Source organism: Trichechus manatus, unplaced genomic scaffold (assembly GCF_000243295.1).
Source record: "Trichechus manatus latirostris isolate Lorelei unplaced genomic scaffold, TriManLat1.0 scaffold00075, whole genome shotgun sequence".
Classification (NCBI taxonomy): domain Eukaryota; kingdom Metazoa; phylum Chordata; class Mammalia; order Sirenia; family Trichechidae; genus Trichechus; species Trichechus manatus.
The window spans coordinates 1,228,298-1,251,876 of NW_004444011.1; the positions used below are offsets into that span (position 1 = coordinate 1,228,298).

Consider the following 23,579-nt stretch of genomic DNA (forward strand, 5'->3'; position numbering starts at 1 on the left):
TCTAATAATAGTGGTCTCATACAATATTTATCCTTCTGTGACTGACTAAATTCACTCAGCATAATGCCCTCCAGATTCCTCTATGTTATAAGATGTTTCATGGATTCATCATTGTTCTTTGCAGTTGTGTAGTATTCCATTGTGTGAATATACCATAATTTGTTTATCCATTTGTCCGTTGATGGATACCTAGGTTGTTTCCATCCTTTTGCTACTGTGAACAGTGCTGCAATGAACATGGGTGTGCATATATCTATTTGTGTGATGGCTCTTATTTCTCTAGGATATATTTCAAGAAGCGAGATGGCTGGATTGTATGGTACTTCTATTTCTAGCTTTTTAAGGAAGTGCCAAATCAATTTCCAAAGTGGTTGTACCATTTTACACTCCCACCAACAGTGTATAAGTGTTCCAGTCTCTCCACAACCTCACCAACATTTATTATTTTGTGTTTTTTCAATTAATGCTAGCCTTGTTGAGGTGAGACGGTATCTCATTGTAATTTTGATTTGCATTTCTCTAATGACTAATGATCACGAGCATTTCTTAATGTGTCTGTTAGCTGCCTGAATGTATTCTTTGGTGAAGTGCCTGTTTATATCCTTTGCCCATTTTTTAACTGGGTTATTTGTCTTTTTGTTGTTGAGGTTTTGCAGCATTTTGTAGATTTTAGAGATAAGACACTGATCGGATTCATCATAGCCAAAAATTTTTTCCCAGTGTGTAGGTTGTCTTTTGACTCTTTTGGTGAAGTCTTTTGATGAGCATAAATGTTTGATTTTTAGGAGCTCCCAGTTATCTAGTCTCTCTTCTGGTGCTTGTGCATTGTTACTTACAGTTTCTATTCTGTTTATGCCATGTATTAGGGCTCCTAGCATAGTCCCTATTTTTTCTTCCATGATCTTAATCATTTCCAATTTTATATTTAAGTCTTTGATCCAGTTTGAGTTAGTTTTTGTGCATGGTGTGAGGTATGGGTCTTGTTTCAGTTTTTTGCAATTGGATATCCAGGTTTGCCAGTACCATTCATTAAAGAGACTGTCTTTTCCCCAATTAATGGACTTTGGGCCTTTGTCAAATATCAGCTGCTTATAGGTGGATGAATTTATATGTCTGGATTCTCAATTCTGTTCCATTGGTCTATGTATCTGTTGTACCAGTACCAGGCTGTTTTGACTATGGTGGTGGTATAATAGGTTATAAAATCAGGTAGTGTGAGGCTTCCCACTTTGTTTTTCTTGAGTAATGCTTTACTTATCTGGGGCCTTTTCCCTTTCCATATGAAGTTGGTGATTTGTTTCTCCATCTCATTAAAAAACGCCATTGGAATTTGGATCGGGATTGCATCGTATTTGTAGGTCGCTTTGGGTAGAATTAACATTTTCACTATGTTGAGTCTTCCTATCCATGAGCAAGGTATGTTTTTCCACTTATGCAGGTCTCTCTTGGTTTCTTGCAGTAGTGTCTTGTAGTTATCATTGTATAGGTCTTTTACATCTCTGGTTAGATTTATTCCTAAGTATTTTATCTTCTTGGGGGCTATCGTAACTGGTATTGATTTGGTGATTTCTCTTGGAAGCTCTTTTTGTCAGTTTAAAGGAATCCAACTTATTTTTGTGTTTATCTTGTATCCTGATACTTTGCTGAAATCTTCTATTAGTTCCAGTGGTTTTCTTGCAGATTTTTGGGGTTTTCTGTGTATAAGATCATATCATCTGCAAATTGAGATACTTTTACTTCTTCCTTACAGATTTGAATACCCTTTTTAATTTCTTTTTCTAGCCTAACTGCTCTGGCTAGGACCTCCAGCACAATGTTGAATAAGAGTGGTGATAAAGGGCATCCTTGTCAAGTTCCCGTTCTCAAGGGGAATGCTTTCAAACTGTCTCCATTTAGTATGATGTTGGCGGTTGTTTTTGTATAAATGCCCTTAATTATGTTGAGCAATTTCCCTTCTATTCCTATTTTACTGAGAGTTTTTATCATAAATGGGTATTGGACTTTGTCAAATGCCTTTTCTGCATCGATTGATAAGATCATGTGGTTCTTTTGTTTTATTGATGTGATGGATTACATTGATTGTTTTTCTTATGTTGAACCATCCCTGCATACCTGGTATAAATCCCACTTGATCATGGTGAATTATTCTTTTGATATGTTGCTGAATTCTATTGGCTAGAATTTTGTTGAAGATTTTTTGTGTCAATGTTCATGAGGGATATTGGTCTGTAATTTTCTTTTTTTGTGGTGTCTTCATGTGGTTTTGGTATCAGGGTTAGGCTGGCTAAAGCTGAATCTTAAGTTTTTTGGTTGTTATTGTTGTCATTTTTTTGTTTTTAATTATCCTGCCAAGCACAGACCTTGATTCAGTTCCAAAGGATAACATAACATACCAAAAAAAAAAAAAAGTGTCTGCTTCAGGTTAGCTATATTAATTTAGTACCGTCAGATTTTAGATTAATTTCTCCCTACATATGGACCTGTGACAAATTAAATAATTTTGAACAATTCTCAAGAAAACCAGTTTTTCCCAAGGTGTTGCCAGTTGCATGCCAGAGCCCCTTTTCTTCTGTCTGAGTATGTCTCACATTTTGGGACTAGTTTCAGAATTCTGAGAGAAGATCTTTCCCTTCCTATAGCTTGGAACTAAGATCTGTAGTAAGAGGGTGCTGTGGGTTAATGCTTCAAGCTCCTCTCCCACCCCCTCCAAACACACACCTGTGAAAGTTAAAATATTTTTAATATTTTCAAATAGAATTGTTTAAAAAAGGACATGATCTAAAACAAGAAGAGCATGACTGTGGACCTAACAGATCAGATTCACATTGGGTAAGAGGGCAGAACCTACAGCCTATGGGAAGTCCAGGGCCAGAAGAGGCAGAAGAGGCCTACAGAATAAACAAACCAAAATACTCTGCTCACAATGAAGTTTCTGATTTAGCTCAGCTGAGAGAATGGAGCTGAAGTTGGAGTTCCTTTGTCTAGAAAGGAAGACTCAAAAAAATCTGCACCTTCTTCCTGGGGTTGCCTTATACATGAAGCCAGGTGTCCAAGATGGCAAGACAGAACATCTCTCGTAGGACCAACTTCCTACTGGCTTAGTGACTAGATGTGCACTATCCTCCAAATCATGGTGGCCAAAAGGTTTCTGACTGGGGACTCTTGAAGCCAGATGGTGGCAATTGCAAAACCTCCAAACTAGGAGAAGAGAATGCAGAAAGAAAAGGCTCAACTATTTTTTTAAGCATGAGAACTTAGAATATCAGGCTTAGAATGTAAATATTGTGTAATTCAACCATCCTTATGATGCTTGATGTGTGGGAGACAATTCTCCACGGGTCTCTTACTTTTCTGCATGTCTTGTATTAGCAGTTGTCGTATACTATATTATCAAGGATGTTTGAATAAACAAACAGCTTTGGAAGATAAAGATTGTGTCTCCCTCCAGAACAGAGGGAAGTTCTGTTGGCTGTCCGGGATAATAAAAACAATCTCTCCTCCGGAGTAATGTTTCGGCAGGTTTTCTGGCAGCCACTTTAAAAGACTGGAGTTTCCCAAGCTCAGCTTTCCCAGCTGTGAGGCAAACCCCTTGTGTATACAGCATATGCCTGGAGTGTTCGGCATCACCCTTGAGACTTGGGATCGGGGGAGAGGGACAACCAATGTGAACATAAAACTCATGCTGCTGGCTGTGCTGTGAGTAACAGAGTTCTTTGTCTCTGACTTAGGAGTCTCATGTCTTCTGCTAGCATTCATGAAACTGTGACAGGCTAATGTGTTAACTAGCAAGTAGAGTAAAATCTCAGATCCTTCATAGTTCTTGATATGAAACACTCTACATAATGTTGGTACACCTCAATTTCTTTTATTTTGTGTGTTTGTTTTTTGGGAGAGGGATGAAGTTGTGAGAGGTTGTGGCAGACTATGGATTTGCATTCATACAAAGATAAAAAGATGGGCATTTATGAGCCGCACGACTACTGCCTGACTATAAACTACATGCTTACATCATTCTTTTTATGGCATTTTAATTTATTCCCCTCAAAAATTTAATTTTCCTGGTCATTGTAGGTGTATTATCTCTGTCTCTCCAGCAAGGCTGTAAGCTCACATAGGCAAGGATTATTACCTCCTGAGGTCATTCACAATTGTCAGGCCATTTACTCATGTGAATAAAGTATGGACTCTGGGATTAGGATTTGATCTCTACTAAATCCTTGAGTGGAGCCTTGGTGGTGCAGTGGTAAAGAGTTCGACTGCTAACCAAAAGGTCAGCAGTTCAAATCTACTAGCTGCTGCTTGGAAACCCTATGGGGAAATTCTACTCTGTCTTATAGGGTCAGTATGAGTCAGAATCTACTTGACGGCAACTGGTTTGGTTTGATTTTTGGTAAGTCCCTGGGTGGTGCAAACGGTTATGTGCTGGACTATTAGCCAAAAGGTTGGCGGGTCGAACTCACCCAGAGTCGCCTTGGAAGAGACTGGCAATTTGCTTCCAAAAGGTAACAGCCTTGAAAACCCTACAGAGCAGCTCTACTTTGCACACATGGTGTCGCCATGAGTTGGAATCAACAGGATGGCAACCAACAACAACAAATCATTCATTACCTGTGCAGTCCTGGATAAATTAACCTCTGCAAACCTCAGTTCTTCTCAGCTGTCAAAATATGTGTCACAAAACCTGTCCCTCAAGGTTGTTGTGAAATTACACAAGATAATAAAAATTAAGTCCTAGTACAGTGTCCGGCACATACTTGGCCTTAAACAAATAGTAATTAAATATATAAATCCATTACTGAAATACAAATAAAATTGTATTTCTGGCTCTTGCCTTTTAAGTCATGTGCTATTTTCTACTCACTTCTCCCAACTCTCTAAATAGTAATATGTTCATGAGATGAAACCAGAAAGATTATCAAGAATAATTTTAAATTACAAAAGATCACTCTTCGACTCAACAGTACCACTTACAGAGATTTATCTTGAGACAATAAGAAAGGCATGTATGACTTTGTTTATTACACTGTTACTTATTAGCATATAAACAATTAGTAACAACCTAAATGCCTAATAATAAAGAATTATTTAAATCAATCATTGGATAGTTATGCAAAGGAATACTGTGTAGCCATTTAAAAAATTAGTGGTAGAACAACATGGATATTCACTATTAAGTGAAAAAAGGCAGGCTCCAGAACACATATAAATATAATTCCAATTTTGTTTTAAAATGTATATTCATCTAAAAGAAAAATACTAGTTTATTAAAATTTTATACTTGATTAATTTTATATTGTGAACTCTATGTCTTCTAAATTTTCTAAAAAAAAATCTATAACACTTATATTAAGTAAAAAACATATTAAATGTTATAAAAACTAGATAGAAAGAGTATTTAAAAAACCTAAATATGAAGTATGAAGAAAGATATTAAAGATAATTTTTGAATAAATTCAACCAGGGAAAATGATTCCAACAAATAATAGTATTAAAAACTCTTTTTTCAAATCCCAAATCTAAAGTCTCTTAAATTTTAGAACAGAAAACATAAGAAGATATACACCAAAGTTAATTATCTATTGAAGTGTATATTCTTTGTTCTGATGAAGTTGTTTTAAAAATGCATAGTGTATCTGAAATATTGTTAGTAGTTTTACCAAAATCAGGATGCAACTCAACATCTGACCTTCAATTTTCATGCAAATACTCACCTCACTCCCAAACTACACCAGAAAATAAATTTGTTTTCATCTTACCCACTATTGCATTATAAAATTGTTGAGTCAAACTCATCTTGGAGTCAAGATGCTACTTGATTACCTGGCTTTTTCTGTGCTTCCCATGTGTTGGTGAATGTCAATGAATTCCATGAGTTGTTTTTGTAACATCACATCTCTGCCCTCAATTTGCGCAATGAATTTATGCTGTAAAAGATCTGACACTGTTGGACGCTTTTCATAATCTTTGGTCAAGCACCTGCACTGGCAAAAAAGAACATGCAATTATTAGATAAGTTACAGTTTTGAAACTATTATCCATATTCTTAAAAGAAGAAAAAAAAACCTACTCTAACACTAGAGAGCTGTGCTCCACACAAATGTACAGCCTGAAAAGCACTTCTCAAAAAACGTTCAAACTGTGATATGATGAAATGAATGTCTGTGGAAGTGTACACATCTGTGAGTGATTATACTGTAGTGAAACCAACTTTCAACTAACCACAACTTCCACCACTTCCCTAGTCTCCAAGAGAGCATTACTGCACAGTGATAATTAAACTCTGTCTCCACTGCAAAGTCTCTTCCACAGGTCAGTAGCTAAAGATAAACAACCATGAAGTCATTACAGTTTTAATGCTTACCTAAAATTAAAGCAAACTTTTCAATTTCCCTTCATTAAAGCTTTTAAAGTCTTCTCAATTGATCTAGTTCTTCCTAAGGGATAAAACTGCTAATCCATTTGAGAAGGTTAAAGCATTGAGATGTTTAAATGTTGAGTCAATCAGGTTTTGTTTTTCAGGTCATGGATGTGCCAATGCACATAACACCTCTTGAAAGATTCAACCAGAGCATATTCCTGAGAAAGGATAAGGCTAGTGGGAGCACCTGGAACATTATCACAGGAAGAGAATTTAAGCAACCTTGGGACAGCTGGCTTCAAATATTTGGAGGGGAGATTAGACTAGTTCTCAGTGGTCACCAAAACCAAAAAAATAAAATAAAATAAAACCTGCTGCCGTTGAGTCAATTCTGACCCATAACGACTCTAGGATCAGTTAGTAGAATCAAGAGAAATAGACTTCAAGTCAGTATAAGAAAGAACTTTTCAACAGTAAGGTTTATTCAAAAGTGAAATGGGCCTCACTGGGAGGTATAATTGTTGTTATTGGAGATGTTTAACTATTGATCGGATGACAACTCAGTGAACATACTTGAGAAATATTTAAGCTCTGGATATGAGTTTGGGCTAAATAACTTTCAAATACCCTTCCAACCCCGAGATTCTATAGTTCTACAATTATGAGAAAACTGGTCAGAGTTAGGCTGTCTTTTGCAGGTATTAAAACAAAACAAAACAAAAACATGCCTTGGCTTGAGGAAAGATATAAAGACCAAGGATTTATTAGTGGTTACCAGGGGCAGGAGGGAGGGGGAGTCACTGTTTAGGAAGCAGTGAGTTTCTGTTTATGGTGATGGAAAAATGGTTGTGCAACATGTTAATATAATTGATATCACTGAATTGCACACATGAAAAATGCTGAATTGGCAAATGCTGTGTTATATATAATCTTACAAGAATTTAAAAAAAAAAAAATGCTTGCCTTGGCTTGAGCAGTGCATTTTCTAATCAGTATTGCTAATCCTCTAGGACTGATAATTTGGCAATTTACCTTACTGGGTTTAACCAATAAGATACTTCCTGGGATGCTAAAATATGCTAAGAAATAAGGATGATGATGTTTGAAAATAATAAGTGCTCTTAGTTTTCATTTAGTTTAACAGAATGTGTCCATTTCTAACATCTCTGGCAGTTGTATCTATGTAGTCAGTATAGTCGCATATGAGATTATTTCATTTAAATAAAACTTCATCAAGAAGCTCCTGTGTATCAGGCACCCTGCTAGAAACCAGGGTTACAGTTACAAGTAAGACACATTCAGTGCCATGGAGTTGCTTACTGTCTAGGCGGGGAGAGAGACATCTAAACAGGTAAGCTAAGCAAAAGTGGCAGTGTTATTAAAGGAAAAGGAACAAACTACAGTGACAGCAAGGATAGAATACCAACTGCCTGGAGGAGATCAAGAAATGTTTCACAGAAATGAAGCTGGGAAGAACATGTAAAAGTCCCCAAGTTACACTGAGAACCTGCGTGGAAGGATCTGCAGACGTGAGGCATAATTGTGAATCGTGGGGATCACTTCAGAGTTACTACTGATTATCCTAAAAGACCTGTGAAATTTGATTGAAGTTTATTAAATACTCTGTAGAACACTGTGAGGATCCCTGGTGACACAACGGTTAAGTGCTTGGCTGCTAACTGGAAGGTTGGCAGTGGGAACCCACTCAGCAGCACCTTGAGAGAAAGACCTGGCTATCTGCTCCTGTAAAGATGACAGCCTAGGAAACCCTATGGGGCAGTTCTACTCTGTCACATGGGATTGCTATTAGTCAAAAATCGACTCAATGGCATCCAACAACAATAACAAGTGTATAGTGTGTGTGCTTAGTGATGTTTGTTAAATGATCACAGGCAAAAACTAAAGATAGCAAGTTATCAATCCTTGTTGTTAGGTTTCCACAAATTCTTAAATCTAAGTCTCTTGTCTTGAGACAAATAAACAGATATCTTTGGCAGGAAAACCAAAGATAGCAATATGTATGAGTACAGCTGGTTCCTCTTCTTTGTCTTCCTTTTGACATTTTCTGGGTAAAGTTTGACACACCAAATCTTCTCTCTTTCCCATTTACAACCTGGGATCATCCCTTACCTTATTTGTTTAATGCAAAGATATAGTAAAGATTGTGGAAAAAAGGTTTGCGGGACAGATATTTTAAAATGTTTGACTTCTAGCTTTGGAGGCCTCTACTTGTGCTAAATATCTGTCAAATTAAAAATGTTAACTGAATTTCAAATATGTAAGCATTTTATAAATATGATGATCTGATTCACTAAATATAATTTATGGTAATGAAAATCTGTGATGTAGATAAATGAAGGGTTAAACAACTGTCTAAATAGATCATGTGTAATCAGTAAGACATGTTGAGTAGGTAGCTGCAAAAGGCAGGTGGACAGAACATGTTCATGGAAAATGAAGGGTCTGCAAAAGTTTTTTTTTTTTGTGTTCAGTTGCTATGGAGCTGATTCCAGTTCATTGCAATCCAAGTGTGTCAGAGTAGAACTGTGCTCCTTAGGGTTTTCAATGGCTGGTTTTTTCAGACGTAGGTTGCGAGACCTTTCTTCGAAGGCACCTCTGAGTGGACTCTAACCTCCAACCTTTCTGTTAGCAGTCAAGCTTGTTAACTGTTTGCACCACCCAGGGACTCTACCCAGAAGTACAGCTATCAACAAATGAATAAACATAACCCTAAATCACTATTTGAACAATGATGAACTTTTAGAAGACAATAAAAATGCTTGTTTTGAAGAAAATAATGGAAAGCTCTGAGGTGATACAACAGATAAGAATACAAGAGGAGATTCAAAAGCAGGAAGGTATTGTAAAGGACACATTTCAAGGTAATAGCAAGGTATCTCTTTGTTTTTTTTTTAAGACACTATTGTTACTCACTTGCTAATGAAGTCATTGAATTCAGCTGACCATAGCTCGGGCTTCCTTAGTTTTGGGGGTGGATTCCTAGAAAAACAAAAATCAGGGCTGGCTAGTGCACTTTGATCAGTCAGGGCCCAATGGGAGGTGGAGCTAGATAAGACCAATAATGCCAGACTGCAGTCACAGGTTTTGGAACTATAATCAAGCATTGCTATCATTTTTCAATTCAAAGAGAGATAATTAGTTATTAATCATCCTTTGTATAAAATGACAGGCCCCTTGTTTCTCTGAAAGCACTGAATAGATGGCCCAATTTTTCCAACTGTTATTTTGTTTTTCAAAAATTTTCTGCTTTTATCTGACAGCCCTAGGGAAAGACATCAATACTTAGCAGAACAGAAACAAGTTCTGCAAAAGTCTCTGAGGAATATATGTTACTGGTGATTTAGAAATAATATTTGGAATCATTATTCCCTGACCTTGAACATGGAGAACAGTGACCCAGCTGGGGCTGGGCCCTCACCGACTCTCAGAGACACATCAACTGGGCCCTGAGATAGACAATAGATGGGACAATCTCAGAAATTATCTTAAGGAAGTTTTCACAAAAGCCCATCAAACAGAACACAAAAGACTTTCCATTCTTACCTTTTTCTATTAAATTTAGTGACTAGAAATTTGTTGGACCAATGAAGACCCTCCTGACTTTTGTAACCGAAACCCGAACCAATGATTGTTAAGAAAGATGATTTAAAATGTAAGATTACAATTTCTAGCCAATCAGTGAAAAAGTGACGCTTTCAATGATTCTACCCATTTTGTGATGTTGATATATACTGATGATTCTGTAACCTTCCTTGGATTCAGGCAGACATTCTAGCTCTTGCAGCATACTTGTCAGCTTCCCACTTTTGTCCTTTTGAACATATGCCAAATAAAACTTTCTTTTTACTTTACTAAACTTTGTGATGTTTTTCCCCTACAACACATGGCAAGAAGGAGTGCTACAAAAGTAAGGAACTGGAAAATACTATTAGCAATAAAGCTCTGAATGTCACTTTAAAGATTTTGTTATTAATTCCTTTCATTTTAAGCCTAACAAATCTTGTCATTTTTTTGGTACGTTCTTGAATACAAAAAAACATAGCTTGAAAGTTCCAACTCTGTAATCAAGCAACATTGATCAACCATGATGTTGAATTTGCTGAAGGGCTGCTTTATGTTAATTCTAACAGCTCTTGGTTTTCATTAGTGGAATGGAAAGACTTTGCCTTCAGTTCTGTATTACTCCTTAAATAGCTTACAACGAAATTAATGTACAGTTTGTACAGGCTCATTAAAGAAAACTGCAGCTACTCATCTACCATAGATCACCCCCTAATCCTCATTTTACAATCCTTAGGACTATTTGAACATTGCTGATTTGCACATTAAAAGAAGTAATTCTTTTTGCCAACATTTGTTTTGTTTCTTGTCCTCCCGAAAATTTTCTTTGTTAGAAATTTACTGGCTTGTTTTTAGTAGAACAAAGTTCTGATGATTTCAGACCACTTAGATCTGGGTAGCTTTTCATACACTTTTATTTCTAATTATTTCTACAGTTAGTATGCTCAGAATTCTATTTTAGAGAGATACTGGTGGCAGAAATACTGAGAAATAGCTAAGGTGATGCAGTTTCCAGAAGCACTTTGCTCATAGGTACACTATTTAGCAATGGTGTCATCCCTCCTCCACGTGGCGTCATCACCAAGAGTAATAATAACATTAGGCCAAATATGGGGGTTGAAGCTACAACTAAAATGGCCCAGAAAGTAAAGCGTTTCATCTTACACAGAGAATAACAGTAGGAGTTAGGAAATACAGATTTTTTTTCCTGTTTTCCTCAAATTTAATGAAATATCTTAGACTTGGACAGAGCAGATTTTCCTTTTTTTTCTGTAATCTTTGTTCCCCCACTTACAAAATGGGCAGCATATTTTATAAACAGTAAGACCGAGATATAGACTGAAATTGTTATGTAAAAGATGATAAATATCTAAGGTATTATAATTTGAAGCCAATAGACAGGACAAGAAATTCAAAGGTAAAATTAAATCCTAGTTCAAATGCTTCAGCTCCATACTAATTTAATTACATAATTAAATATCAAAATAGATTCATTCTAAAATGAATATAGCATATTAACATTATTTCTTTAGGACTAGAATACTCCCCCTCCAGGGCTTTCTACATAATGATTCTGTGTTCGCCAGCCCAAATCCTGAAGGTCTTCACATGATGCACCTATAATAAAGATAGGAGTCTTCTCACATCAGCTTTCTGAAATAACTAGAAACTAACCAAAATATACATGAAGTTTAAGGTACAGGTAGTCTCCAACTTATGACATATTCGAGTTACTACAACCTGCATTTACAACTGCATTTTTTTAATTTTTATTTTCGTACATCTTATTGTTAGAAATATGTACTACATACAATGTTGCAGTGCATAAATTTGCTGTTGTTTTGAGTCGGAATTTGACTCAACGGCAATGGATTGGGTTGGTTAATCATTGTCATACCAACCCCCAAAGATAAACAAAGATCAAATTTACAAAGATACTGATAATAAAAGGCAATAACAATGAAAACTAAAAAAAAAAAGAAATGAAGTATTCAACTTTGTGAGAACCGACTTACGACAGAGGCATCAGAACGGAACCCCGTTGTAAGTCAGGGACTACCTGTAATCAGTAATAGGCTAAGTAGAGGAAAGTTTATTAAAGGGGAGGAGTTTATATAAATAGTAAGGTGCTTTCATCACTCAAAGAGGTGATTCTTCTCTGTTTATTGTTTTATATTAATACACTCAACATAGCAACACATTTAAAATCATTAATACATTTTATTTATAATCATTGAAATGATATTTTAATTTTAAAGTTCAGAACAAAGAGAAGTCTTAGCAAGTAATAAAAAATTACTAGACTGGTAGAGTGAAGCAAAGAAAATCACAGTTGCATTGAATGTGGGCCAGTGCACTTAAATGCCTCATTTGGAAGTGGATGAAAAGTTGGATGAACTCCTATTTTCTGAGATCAAATCTTGGTAAAAGGGAGCAAGACACCAATTATCAAGAGAAACCTCTTTTACTTTGACTAGCGAAATGAAATTATTGAACAAATACCATGTCTTCAAAGAAGCAGAAAGATATACCAGGCCACTCTGCTCCCACCTTGCAGGAATATATCTGAATATTTCCATGATGAGCATGATGAGAACTCAGTGGCCACAGGGAGAAAGACTAGGCTGCAGAGGTTGTACCAACCAAATACTAGTCCACTGACCTTGGTATTTTGAAGAGTGCTCTCATGGGATGCAGATCTGCAAGTGGGGGATCTCCATCCCCCAGCTCAATGGCTGTGATACCCAGGGACCATGTGTCACATCTGGCATCATATGTGGTGTCCAGTTGCTGCTCACATGCAATCACCTAGTAGAAAATGGGGGGAGGGGCGAAGCAAACTCAATCACCAAGTAGAAAATAGGGGGGTGGGAAGCAAAGCTGTTGACTTTCATAAGAACATGCAAAATGCCTAGAAAAATATGCATGTGTTTAAAATGGTGAAGTTTGGTAGCTACAAGTAAAGACAGTAACTTGAGAGAATAAAAAATCAAATTATTATTACTTTGAGAACAGAGACTCTTTCAGCAGGATTGCAAATATAAGGGAAGAAGCCCATGAAAAAGATTTTGAAAATGCAAAACAGGAAGGGGGAAGAAACAGTGTCCCAAATGGAAAGGATTGGGATCAAATGCATAGCTAAAGATTGTACGATGGTAGTCACTCAATAAACATTTGATGAGTGAATGGAGATGTTCACCTTTGCAAGGATAAAGAATATATCTTTAAAGAATTAAAACGGAAGGAAGTAAAAAAGAATATGCTGAAGGCAGTCTAGTTAAATGGCCTTGATCTTTTCTGGCAAATAAAAGCCAAGGGTACCCAAGGGAGGAATCAGACAAGTTTGGAGGAATGCAAAACAGGTTTAAACCATTAATAAAACAAAGTAAACTCAATAAAAGTAAATGTTGTTAAGGATTTACCAACAGCTTATCTGGAGCCTCGATAAACTGTAAAATTGCAACCAATTTTTAAAAAATGTCATGAATCAAAGAATGTAATTGAGAAACAAGAAAAAAGGGGAAGTTCTTTTTTGCAATATTATGAAATAGCATTTACATAAAAGAATTATCACATAGTTACTTCACAATTTGTTTCTAAGTGTATAGATATAAATACAGATGGACTGTGAACGATAATTTTAAAATCAGTGACCACACAAATAAAATTGAATTTTACATTTTAAAAACCACTTTTTACATTTTTTTAATTTTATATTTTGTGAATGCTAACCCACCAGGAAAATAAAATTATGATTTTGGGGATGATGGTGGATTAGAGTTGCATCATTAACTATAGTACTGTGAAATAATACATAAAGTAAAAGGAATCAAAGGCCTTGTCTGAAACAGTATTTCATCTTTCTCACTCCAATTAACATCAGAATTAAAACATTAAAAAAAATCTCTTTGTTAGCACATTGGAGTTATTTGGTTACATTTACACATATGTCATCCATGAATGGTTTCTTTTTTTATACATGAATACATAAACCATTATTCATACCTCACACCAATAGAAATGGGGTCATACAGTTTAAGCATAAACACATGAGTGTGACTGAAAAAATAAAAAGAAGGCTAGGATAAACACAAAAGGATAAACAGTTACCTCTAGGTATGAAGCAAGAAGATGGGATAAAGGAAGAGCATAAGTATTGGGGACTTTCTGGTTCTGGGCTGTGTAGCAAGTTCTCGGGCACATAAACAAGCAAGAAGGCCATGAACCAAACCAATTCCAGGCAACCAATGGCCAATAATAAGTAAATACGTTAATAAATTATATACATAGTTGTATATACAGATAGATAAACAAAGAATATATTCTCCCAACTTGGAATTAGTGTGATGGAAGTATCATCTTACCTTGTGTTTCTTGTCATTTTTTCCTACCAAAATATTTTTAATGTCACAGGAGAGGGAACAGTTATGCTGGAATCAGAGAGCGTAGTGTGAAGTACCTACAGCAAGCATAAGACTCTCAATTTTATATTAAAAATTTATGTGATGAATATTCATTGAAAACCCTATGATACAGTTCTACTCTGCACGCATAGGGTGGTCATGAGTAGGAATTGACTCGATGGCAAATAACAACAACACTGCATTATTCATAATAGCCAGAAATTAGAAATAACCCACATGTCTATCAACTGATGAACGAATAAATAAACTGAGGTCTATCCATACAATGCAATATCATTCATCATAAAAAGGAATGAAGTACTGATACATGGCACCACATGGATGAACCTCTAAAACAGTATGCTGAGTGAAAGAAGCCAGTCACAAATGGTCACATATTGTATGATTCCATTTATATAAAATGACCACGATAGGCAAATCTATACAGAAAAAGAAGTAGATTAGTGGTTTCCTAGTATAGGGAGGTGGCAGTTCGAATCCACCAGCGCTCCTTGGAAACCCTTTGGGGCAGTTCTGCTCTGTCCTGTAGGGTCGCTATGAGTCGTATTCCATTACACTGTAATGGGTTGGGTTAGTGTAGCTGGGAGGAGCCCTGGGGGCGCACTAGGCTGCTAACCAAAAGGTCGGTGGTTCAACCCACCAGCTGCTCTGTAGCAAAAAGATGTGGCAGTTGGCATCCGTAAAGATTACAGCCTTGGAAACCTTGTTGGGCAGTTCTACTCTGTCCTATTGGGTTGCTGTGAGTTGGAATCAACTCAGTGGCAAGGGGTTTGGTTTTAGTGTAGGGGAGATTCAGGTAGGATGAGGAGTGACTGCTAATGGGTACCGGGTTTCTTTTAGGGGGAACAAAAATGTTCTAAAATTAGATTGTGGTTACAGCTGTATAACTGTGCATATGCAATGAAAATCATTAGATTGTATATTTTAAATGAGTGAATTTTATGGTATGTATATCTCAATAAATCTTAAAAATAAAATAATATTAATTTTCTATTCTGTTGTATATCTTTGTCTGCCTTGGTATAAAAATAACTTTTTTTGCCTCACCAATTTTTTTTTTCTAGTAAAATTACTGCTTCAGGATAATGCATCATTTTATGGCTTTATACATGTAGTCCAGGAATATATTCCCATAGACATGGGTGAATTTACGTCTCTGTTTGCCTGGGAAAGTCTTAGTTTACACTAGTTGTCCTAGAAAAAAAAAAAAATCTGTTGCCATCAAGTCGATTCCAATTCATGCGACCCTATAGGACAGAGTAGAATTGCCTCCTGGGGTTTCCAAGGAGCAGCTGGTGGATTCGAACTGCGGACCTTTTGATTCAGCAGCCAACGCTTAACCACTGCACCAGCTGTCCTAGTATAGGGTCGCTATGAGTCAGAATCGACTTGATGGCAAGGGGCTTGATTTTTGGTTTTCACTCTCCAGTGTCCTGGTTTGTACAATAAACTGTATGGTCACCTATCACAGTCACTATTTCCCTTGTCCTTTTCATCCTGGCACATGTGTACTCCAGTTTGGGAAGGATGGCTTTATGTAACCAACATAAAATATCTTTGATCCAAAATTTAATTAAACAATTCCCAAATAAAGTATTTCATTTTTCAACTGATGATTGCTTTGGAGAAGCTTGTCCCTAAGGCCTTGAATTATGGTGACTATATATATGTATTTTACCTTACTGCTTTCTAATTTTTAGAAACTTTCCATTAGCAACATTAGATGGTATATTAACCACCTCTTCATTAACTAGATAGCTGGTTATTCAAAATACACTCTTCTTCAACAATCACAGATAATGGAAGTTTACCGAAATTTTCCCAACCATTCACATTGGAAAATGCTTATTATTAGAGATGAACATAGTATGCACAAAATCTAGAACAAATATTTACATGACAGCTTGAAAAGACTGCAATGAACCTTTTTTCTTTTATATAATATCCATTATTTTGCTAAGCAGCAAAGCACTTTCAAACCCTATTTGTGCTACAGTAGAGTTATTAATAATAAAAAATGACTTATCTGAAAAATGATTGTCTAGTAATTATATATTAAGGAATGTCAATTTTAATTATTAACTCATATAATAGTCTGGTAGTTAAATCTTAGATAGATAAAAATATTTCCCTTTACTCATAGATTAAAGAGTTCCAAGATCCATTAATCAAAACTGCTTTTACTAAATGGAAAACTTAAATATATAATAATGGCTTGCTGTTACTGCAAATTAACATATGGAAATATAAAGCTGGAATACGTAGCATTTATATATTTTTATTAATATATGCAAAACAAATGCAAAAATTTGGAACTATAAATACATTTTTATTAACTTCTTATTTATGAACATTTTCATAAGCTTTTAGAATAGAAGCAATATACAAGAACAAACTCTAAAGAAACTCATTTGAGATTCCCTTATTAAATGTTGTTCTTATATGAATATACTTTCTATTTTTATTCTACGATGTACTCCCTGTTAAAATTTTTTTAATCCATTGGATTTTTAGAAAAGCTTTTTAAGATAATTTATTCTCTCTCTCTGTTTTATATTAAGTTTACATTTTAACTTTTTGTATACACAATAATTGAATTAGTATTTAAACAGTACATCAAGATTTAATCCCCAAACAAATTTAATTCCGTGATTTTGTAATACTAATAATGAATTTGATTTATTCCTCCTCCCTCCACTCCCTAGAAAATTGTAGATAAATAGCAGAGCTTTTTCCAAAGGTTGCAAAGAGCATTTTCAAAAATAAGTGTTCTTTACTAAAAAACATAATTAAAAAGATTGAAGGCATTAATAGCGACTATGCAGAGAAGATGCCACTCTAGAAAAATTTTTCCCTAACTATAGCTTCCCAAAGGTAATGGTGAAAAGAATCTACTGAAGCTGAGCATATCCCCCAGGACTACAGACTCAACATGGGAACCTGCCATAAAGCTTAACGAACCTGAAGGTTAGGGGATCTCATAATATTTCTAATTTAAAAACAGAATATAAATATCATTAACATAGATACAGTTTAATGAAAAATTAAGGATGTAAGTAACTTCTCTTTACCTCATCTGGTTTACTCATTCATTCAATCTTTCATTTATTCATAAATTCATTCACAGCCTACTTATTGAACACATCCTATATCCCTCCTCACACATGCAAAAATCTTACAAGAAAATAGCACAGCTGACATTTTCTTCTAGTAGATCCCAAAACACACATAAAGATAGAGTCAGCATGTAAAGGAAAGTCAAAAAAGATACAAAATTACATTTGTCTCCCTCAACACTCTATGTGAGGTAGTTCAGCATATGAAAATCAGTCAATGTAATGCATATTAACAGAGGGAAGTGAAAAAACCACATGATAATCTCAACTGATTGAGAAAAAGCATGTGACAAAATTCAACACTCTTTCATGATCTAAAAAAAGCCTCTAAAAACTAGAAATGGAAGGGAATTTCCCTAATATGCTAAAGGAAATTTATGAAAAACCCACAGCTAACATCATACACAGTGATAAAAGACTGAAAGCCTTCCCTCTAAGATCAGAAACAAGACAGGGTGCCTCCTCTCACCACTGCTATTCAACATTGTATGGGAACTTCAAGCCAGAACAATTATGCAAGAAAAATAAATAAAAGGCATCCAAACCAGAAAGGAAAAAGTTAAACTATCTCTATTTGCATATGACATGATCTTATATGTAGACAATCCAAAGAATCCACAAGAAACTACTAGAGCTAATAAATGAATTCAGCAAAGTTGCATGGTACAAGATCAACATACAAAAATCAGTGGTGCTTCTATACACCAGGAATGAGCAATCAGAAAAGCAAATAAGGAAAACAATTCCACTTACAATAGCATTCAAAAGAATCAAATGCCTAGGAATAAATTTAACCAAGAAGGTGAAAGACTTGTACCCTGGAAACTATAAAACATAGCTGAACAAAATTTGAAAAGACCTAAATAAACGCAAATATATCTTGTGTTCATGGATCGGAAGACTTAACATTGTTAATATGTCAATACCTCCCAACTCGATCTACAGATTCAATGCAATCCCTGTTAAAAATTCCAATAGGCTTTTTTACAGAAATGGAAAAGTTGGTACTCAGATTCATATGGAATTATAAAGGGCCCCTAATAGCCAAAACAAACTTGAAAAAGAAGAACAAAATTGGTGGACTTACATTTCCTCATTTCAAAACTTACTACAAAGCTATAGTAGTCAAAACCATGTGGTACTGGCATAAGGACAGATATATAGACCAATGGAATAGAATTGAGAGTCTAGAAATAAATTCATACATCTATGACCAATTAATTTTCAACAAGGCTAATAAGACCATTTGATGAGGAAAGAAGAACCTCTTCAATGAATGGGTCTAGGACAACTGGATTTCCACATGGAAAATAATGAAGTTAGACCCCTACCTCATACCATATGCAAAAATCAACTCAGAATGGATCAATGACCTAAATATAAGAGCTAAAACCATAAAACTCCTAGAAGAAAACATAGGGATAAATCTTCATAACTTTCGATTTGGCAAGGATTCTTAGACATGACACCAAAAGCATGAGCAACAAAAGAAAAAAATAGATAAAATGGACTTTATGAAAATTAAAAAAATTATGCATCAAAGAATACTATAAAGGAAGTGAAAACAGAGTCCACAGAATGGGAGAAAATAGTTGCAAATCATATATTTGTCAAGAAAATGTAAACAACTCTTAAGACTTAACAACAAAAATACGGACAACCCAGTTAAAAAATAGGCAAACGACTTAATAAACATTTCTTCAAAGAAGATATATAAATGTCCAACAGGCACACAAAAAGATGCTTAATATCACTATCCATTAGGGATCTGGACCAAAAGCATAAGGTACCACTTCACAACCACTATAATAGCTATGATTAAAAAAAAAAAAAGAAAATAACAAGTATTGGGTATGAGGAAATTGAAACCCAAGTACATTGCTGGTGGGAATGTAAAATGGTTCAGCTGCTGTGGGAAACAGTTTAGTGGTTTCTCAAAAAGTTAAACATAGAATTACCATATGACCCAGCAATTCCACTAGTACATATATAAGTGAAATAACTTTAAATAGGTACTCAACTAAGTACATGTGCGTGCGTATGTATAGCAGTACTATTCACAATAGTCAACTGGTAGAAACAATCCAAATGTCCATCAGTGGATGAATGGATAAAGAAATTGTGATACGATGGAATATTATTCAGTCATAAAAAGAAATGAAATACTGATAAATGCTACAATGTGGATGAACCTCCAAAACATTATGCTAAGTGACAGAAGCCAGATACAAAAAAGCCCCATATTATATGATTCCATTTATATGAAATATCCAGAATAGGGAAATCCATTGAGACAGAACGTAAATTGGTGGTTGCCAAGGTCTGGCAGGGGGTGGGCGGAGATGAGAGAAACTGCTTAATGTGTAAGAGGTTGTACTTTGGAGTGATGGAAATGTTTGGGAACTAGATATAGGTGGTGGTTGTACAACATTGTGAATGTGATAAACGTCACTGAATTGTACCCTTTAAAATGGTTAATTTTATGCTATGTGATTTTCTCCTCAAAACGTTATTGAGAAAAAAAACCAAAAACTCTCTATCTGACCTCAGGAGCCATCCAAAATGGTGTTCCTACTGATGTATTCCGACGGTGCCAGGTGCTGGTGAGCTGTGCAGACACACCTGAAAAGGAGAGACGGGATTTAACTTCTTCAATTAATCATTCATTTTAAGATATTCCAATTGCAATGAATTTTCTTACAAATTAATATTAAAATTAATTTTAACTGAAAGCTGCCACCAAACTTGAACTTGACATTAAAGAATTCTAAATCAGGATTATCTGCATAGTCAAAATAGAGAATGGTCCTCTTATTTTTTTTTTCTCATATTCAAATCTTATGCATCCATTAAGCCCCACTTAGAGTCTTAGTTTTACCATGCTGACTTGTGATCTTTTCCTGATCACTTTGACTTCTGTTTCCTTTGATCTGCATTTTCAACTATTTTTCTCTATTACATGTTTTGGCATGCAATTGTTATTTAAATGTCATGTCCCTCATCTGCCCCCAGTAATAAATTCCAGTGAGTCTGAGAATGTATTATGTAGTGTTATGCACAGAGTACATGACTTGTGAAAGTGAATAAAATTATTTCCATCTATCAACCTTGGACAAATAACATCCGACTGAAAGTTTAAAATTAATTACATCTATTTACTCCAGTAAAGTGCTCGGCTGTTAACCAAAAGGTTGGCAGTTCGAATCCACCCAGAGGCTCCACAAGAGAAAGACCTGGCATTCTGCTGCTGTAAAGATTACAGCCTAGAAATCCCTATCGGGCAGTTCTACTATGTCACATGCAGTTGCTATGAGTAGGAATCAACATTTACACCAAAAACACCTGGTGATCTACTTCCATAAAGCCAGCCATCGAAAACCCTATGAAGCATTCTACTATGATGTATATGGGGTCTCCATGAGTCAGAACTGACTTGAGGGCAACTGGTTTGATGTTTTGGTTTATTTAAATCACCCTACTAATAGAATTAGTTCATTTCCTTTAGGAAGATAATGGAGAGAGGGGCTATGATGAAAGTGTAACCAAATATTTCAGTTATGTGATCCCATTAATTCCACCCGATTAGACAAAATCATAACAGACCCTTAAGAGAATTTGGAGCATGGTCTCTTTTCTCACTTTACACACCAGTGCTCCTCATGCAGCAGGGCCCTGGCTCCCTCTGGCTGTGCAGTGCTCCTAGCCTTGACCTGCTCTGGACTTAGTGGGTTACACCCAAATCATGGGCTGTCATTATCTAACTTCCCTGCTACACAGTGTACCTCCCAGGTATCACATTTCTTTTAGGTTCTGGCTGCTTATCTTCTAAACCAAATAGATCGAAAGCACTAGTTGAGATTTAAAATGAAGTACATTTGATTCTTCCAAGATGGCATTTGACTTTTGTCACGAAATTCAAAGTCCTGATTCGATTGCACGGATATTTCACTGGTGGAAATATACTTAGGCAGAGGGGTGGGGAGTGTCTTTTGGTGCCATTAACTGCATCCGTTAGTGATCTACTTTACCTATGCATAAATCCTATCCCAAACAGAATCTTAATCTATGCCCTTCAAATTTTGACCTTTAAAAACATTCATTATTTGACAGGAAAAAAAAAATCCTCACTGAATCATTTTTCATAATATAAAGATTATATAATCTATGCTTGAAAATCATCCTTAAGTATTTTCTAACAAATATATGAAGAAAGGGAATCACTTGATATCAGTTTTCTCCAATATATATGCCCTGCCTCTACTCTAAGCATTCTACCTTTCAGAAAAATTAAGTTTAAATCTGAACATTCTATCTTGTCTTTCTATGAATCAAAGGTATAAATGATTAAGATTAGATTTTGTGATAGTATCAGAGTACTATAATTTATTTATATACATGAGAAAAGCAAATGGATTTTAAAAGAAAATTTAATTTAAAATTAGTTTATTCTAAGGATTTCTGATTATTTATGAAAAAAATTATAAATTATATTTGACCACTGGTGCGTATTTTTGTTTCAATGTTATAGATAGTATAGTATAAGAATTCAAACGTCATTTAACTGAAATGCAAAGCGAAGAAAAAAAAAACACAATCAAGTGAAAAATCAAAAGTTTTTGTTCCTGGCCAGAACGTGACATTTGAAACTAATCATTTGACACTTTCTTTTTTTTTTTTGGGGGGGGGGTCTCTTTCCAGATATGAAGGAAAGATTATGTCATTAACATTGGCATTTTTCAGCAAGTAGTCATGTCGTGGTGTCTGAATTTATAGACATGGATAGATGGAAAGGACCTTCCCTTCACTCTCCACAATAGAGGAAAACAGGAAATATATATAAAGGATGCTGCACAAAGTTTTGTAGGGGTATGCCATGTGACCCAAGATAGACCATTGAGCTCTTTCTTGGAAATGTAAATCTTGAGTGGAGACACTCAGGGAGAGAAGGTAACTAGAGCTGAGTTAACCAATGGCAGGGCCTACAGCTTAGTCCAAGAGATGCTACTCTTGAAGTCAAGGGCTGTCATAGCTCTGTTCTGAGCAGGCCAAATTACTCACCTTCTCCCTTGATTATGTGAGCCAGCCAGCGTCCTTTTCAGTATCCATGCCTAAGTTGGTCAGAGTTAGTTTCCATTCCTTATAACCAAGGAACCCTGACCAATACAAGAGCCCAGTGATTTTTACATATAAAAGAGCAAATTAAAAAGTGTAGTAGTCAATAATAGGTTTACAAACCCCAAGAGTCATTGGGGCCGTGGTGGTTCAGTAGTAGAATTCTCACCTTACATATGGGGAACCTAGGTTCAATTCCAGGCCAATGCACCTCATGCACAGCCACCACCAGTCTGTCAGTGGGGAGTGCATGTTGCTATGATGCTGAACAGGTTTTAGCAGAGCTTCCAGACTAAAACAGATTAGGAAGAAAGGCCTGGTGATCTACTTCTGAAAATCAGACAATAAAAACCCTGTGGATCACAATGATCCACAACTGATCATTTCATTCCATTGTGCATGGGGTCACCATAAGTCAGGGACCAACTCAATAGCAGCGAACTACAACAAGAGTCATTAAACTCTATATTAATTAGAGATTGTATTATATTAATATTAATATGAGATTAAGCATTTTCTAAGGCAAATATTTTGCCTCCAAGCTTTTCAATCATACCTCCCAAACAGTAAGAAATTTTTGAGATATAGTTTCTACACATTTACTAGCATATTAACACATACATTATAAAACATATTCATGTAGATCATTTTAAAGGATAAAATTTTAAAAATAATTGTAAAAGAGGTTATGAATATTTCTTCCTGCACTTGTACGATGTCTTGCACACATTCTGGCACTGGCAGGCCCCATTTCAAGGACCAATGGCCTAACGTGAGCTGAGATAATGAATTACACAACTTTAGAGTTTCATATATCGTTGGATGTTTATTGGGATCTTGCAAAAAGAACTTTTTCTACCCGGTTCTGGGAGGAGTAATCTATATGAAAACCAGGAATATTCAGCCAGAATGTGAAGAAGGAAAAACACAAAGTCCCAAAATAAAAAGGGAAAAATGCAACTAGGTAGAGTAAGAAGCCCTTGAATT

At 35.6% G+C, this 23,579-nt stretch overlaps 1 protein-coding gene across 1 annotated transcript in view; it reads right to left on the bottom strand.

Annotated features, from left to right (window-relative positions):
• Positions 1 to 23,579, bottom strand: part of MYO3A (myosin IIIA) — a 299,063-nt gene that overhangs the window by 226,960 nt on the left and 48,524 nt on the right. Inside the window, exons 5-8 of the mRNA XM_004380568.1 lie at positions 20,026 to 20,102; positions 12,603 to 12,748; positions 9,293 to 9,358; positions 5,821 to 5,976 (exon numbers count right to left, since the gene is read on the bottom strand). Coding sequence (XP_004380625.1) covers positions 5,821 to 5,976; positions 9,293 to 9,358; positions 12,603 to 12,748; positions 20,026 to 20,102 — 445 coding nt within the window. The remainder of the gene's footprint in view (positions 1 to 5,820; positions 5,977 to 9,292; positions 9,359 to 12,602; positions 12,749 to 20,025; positions 20,103 to 23,579) is intronic.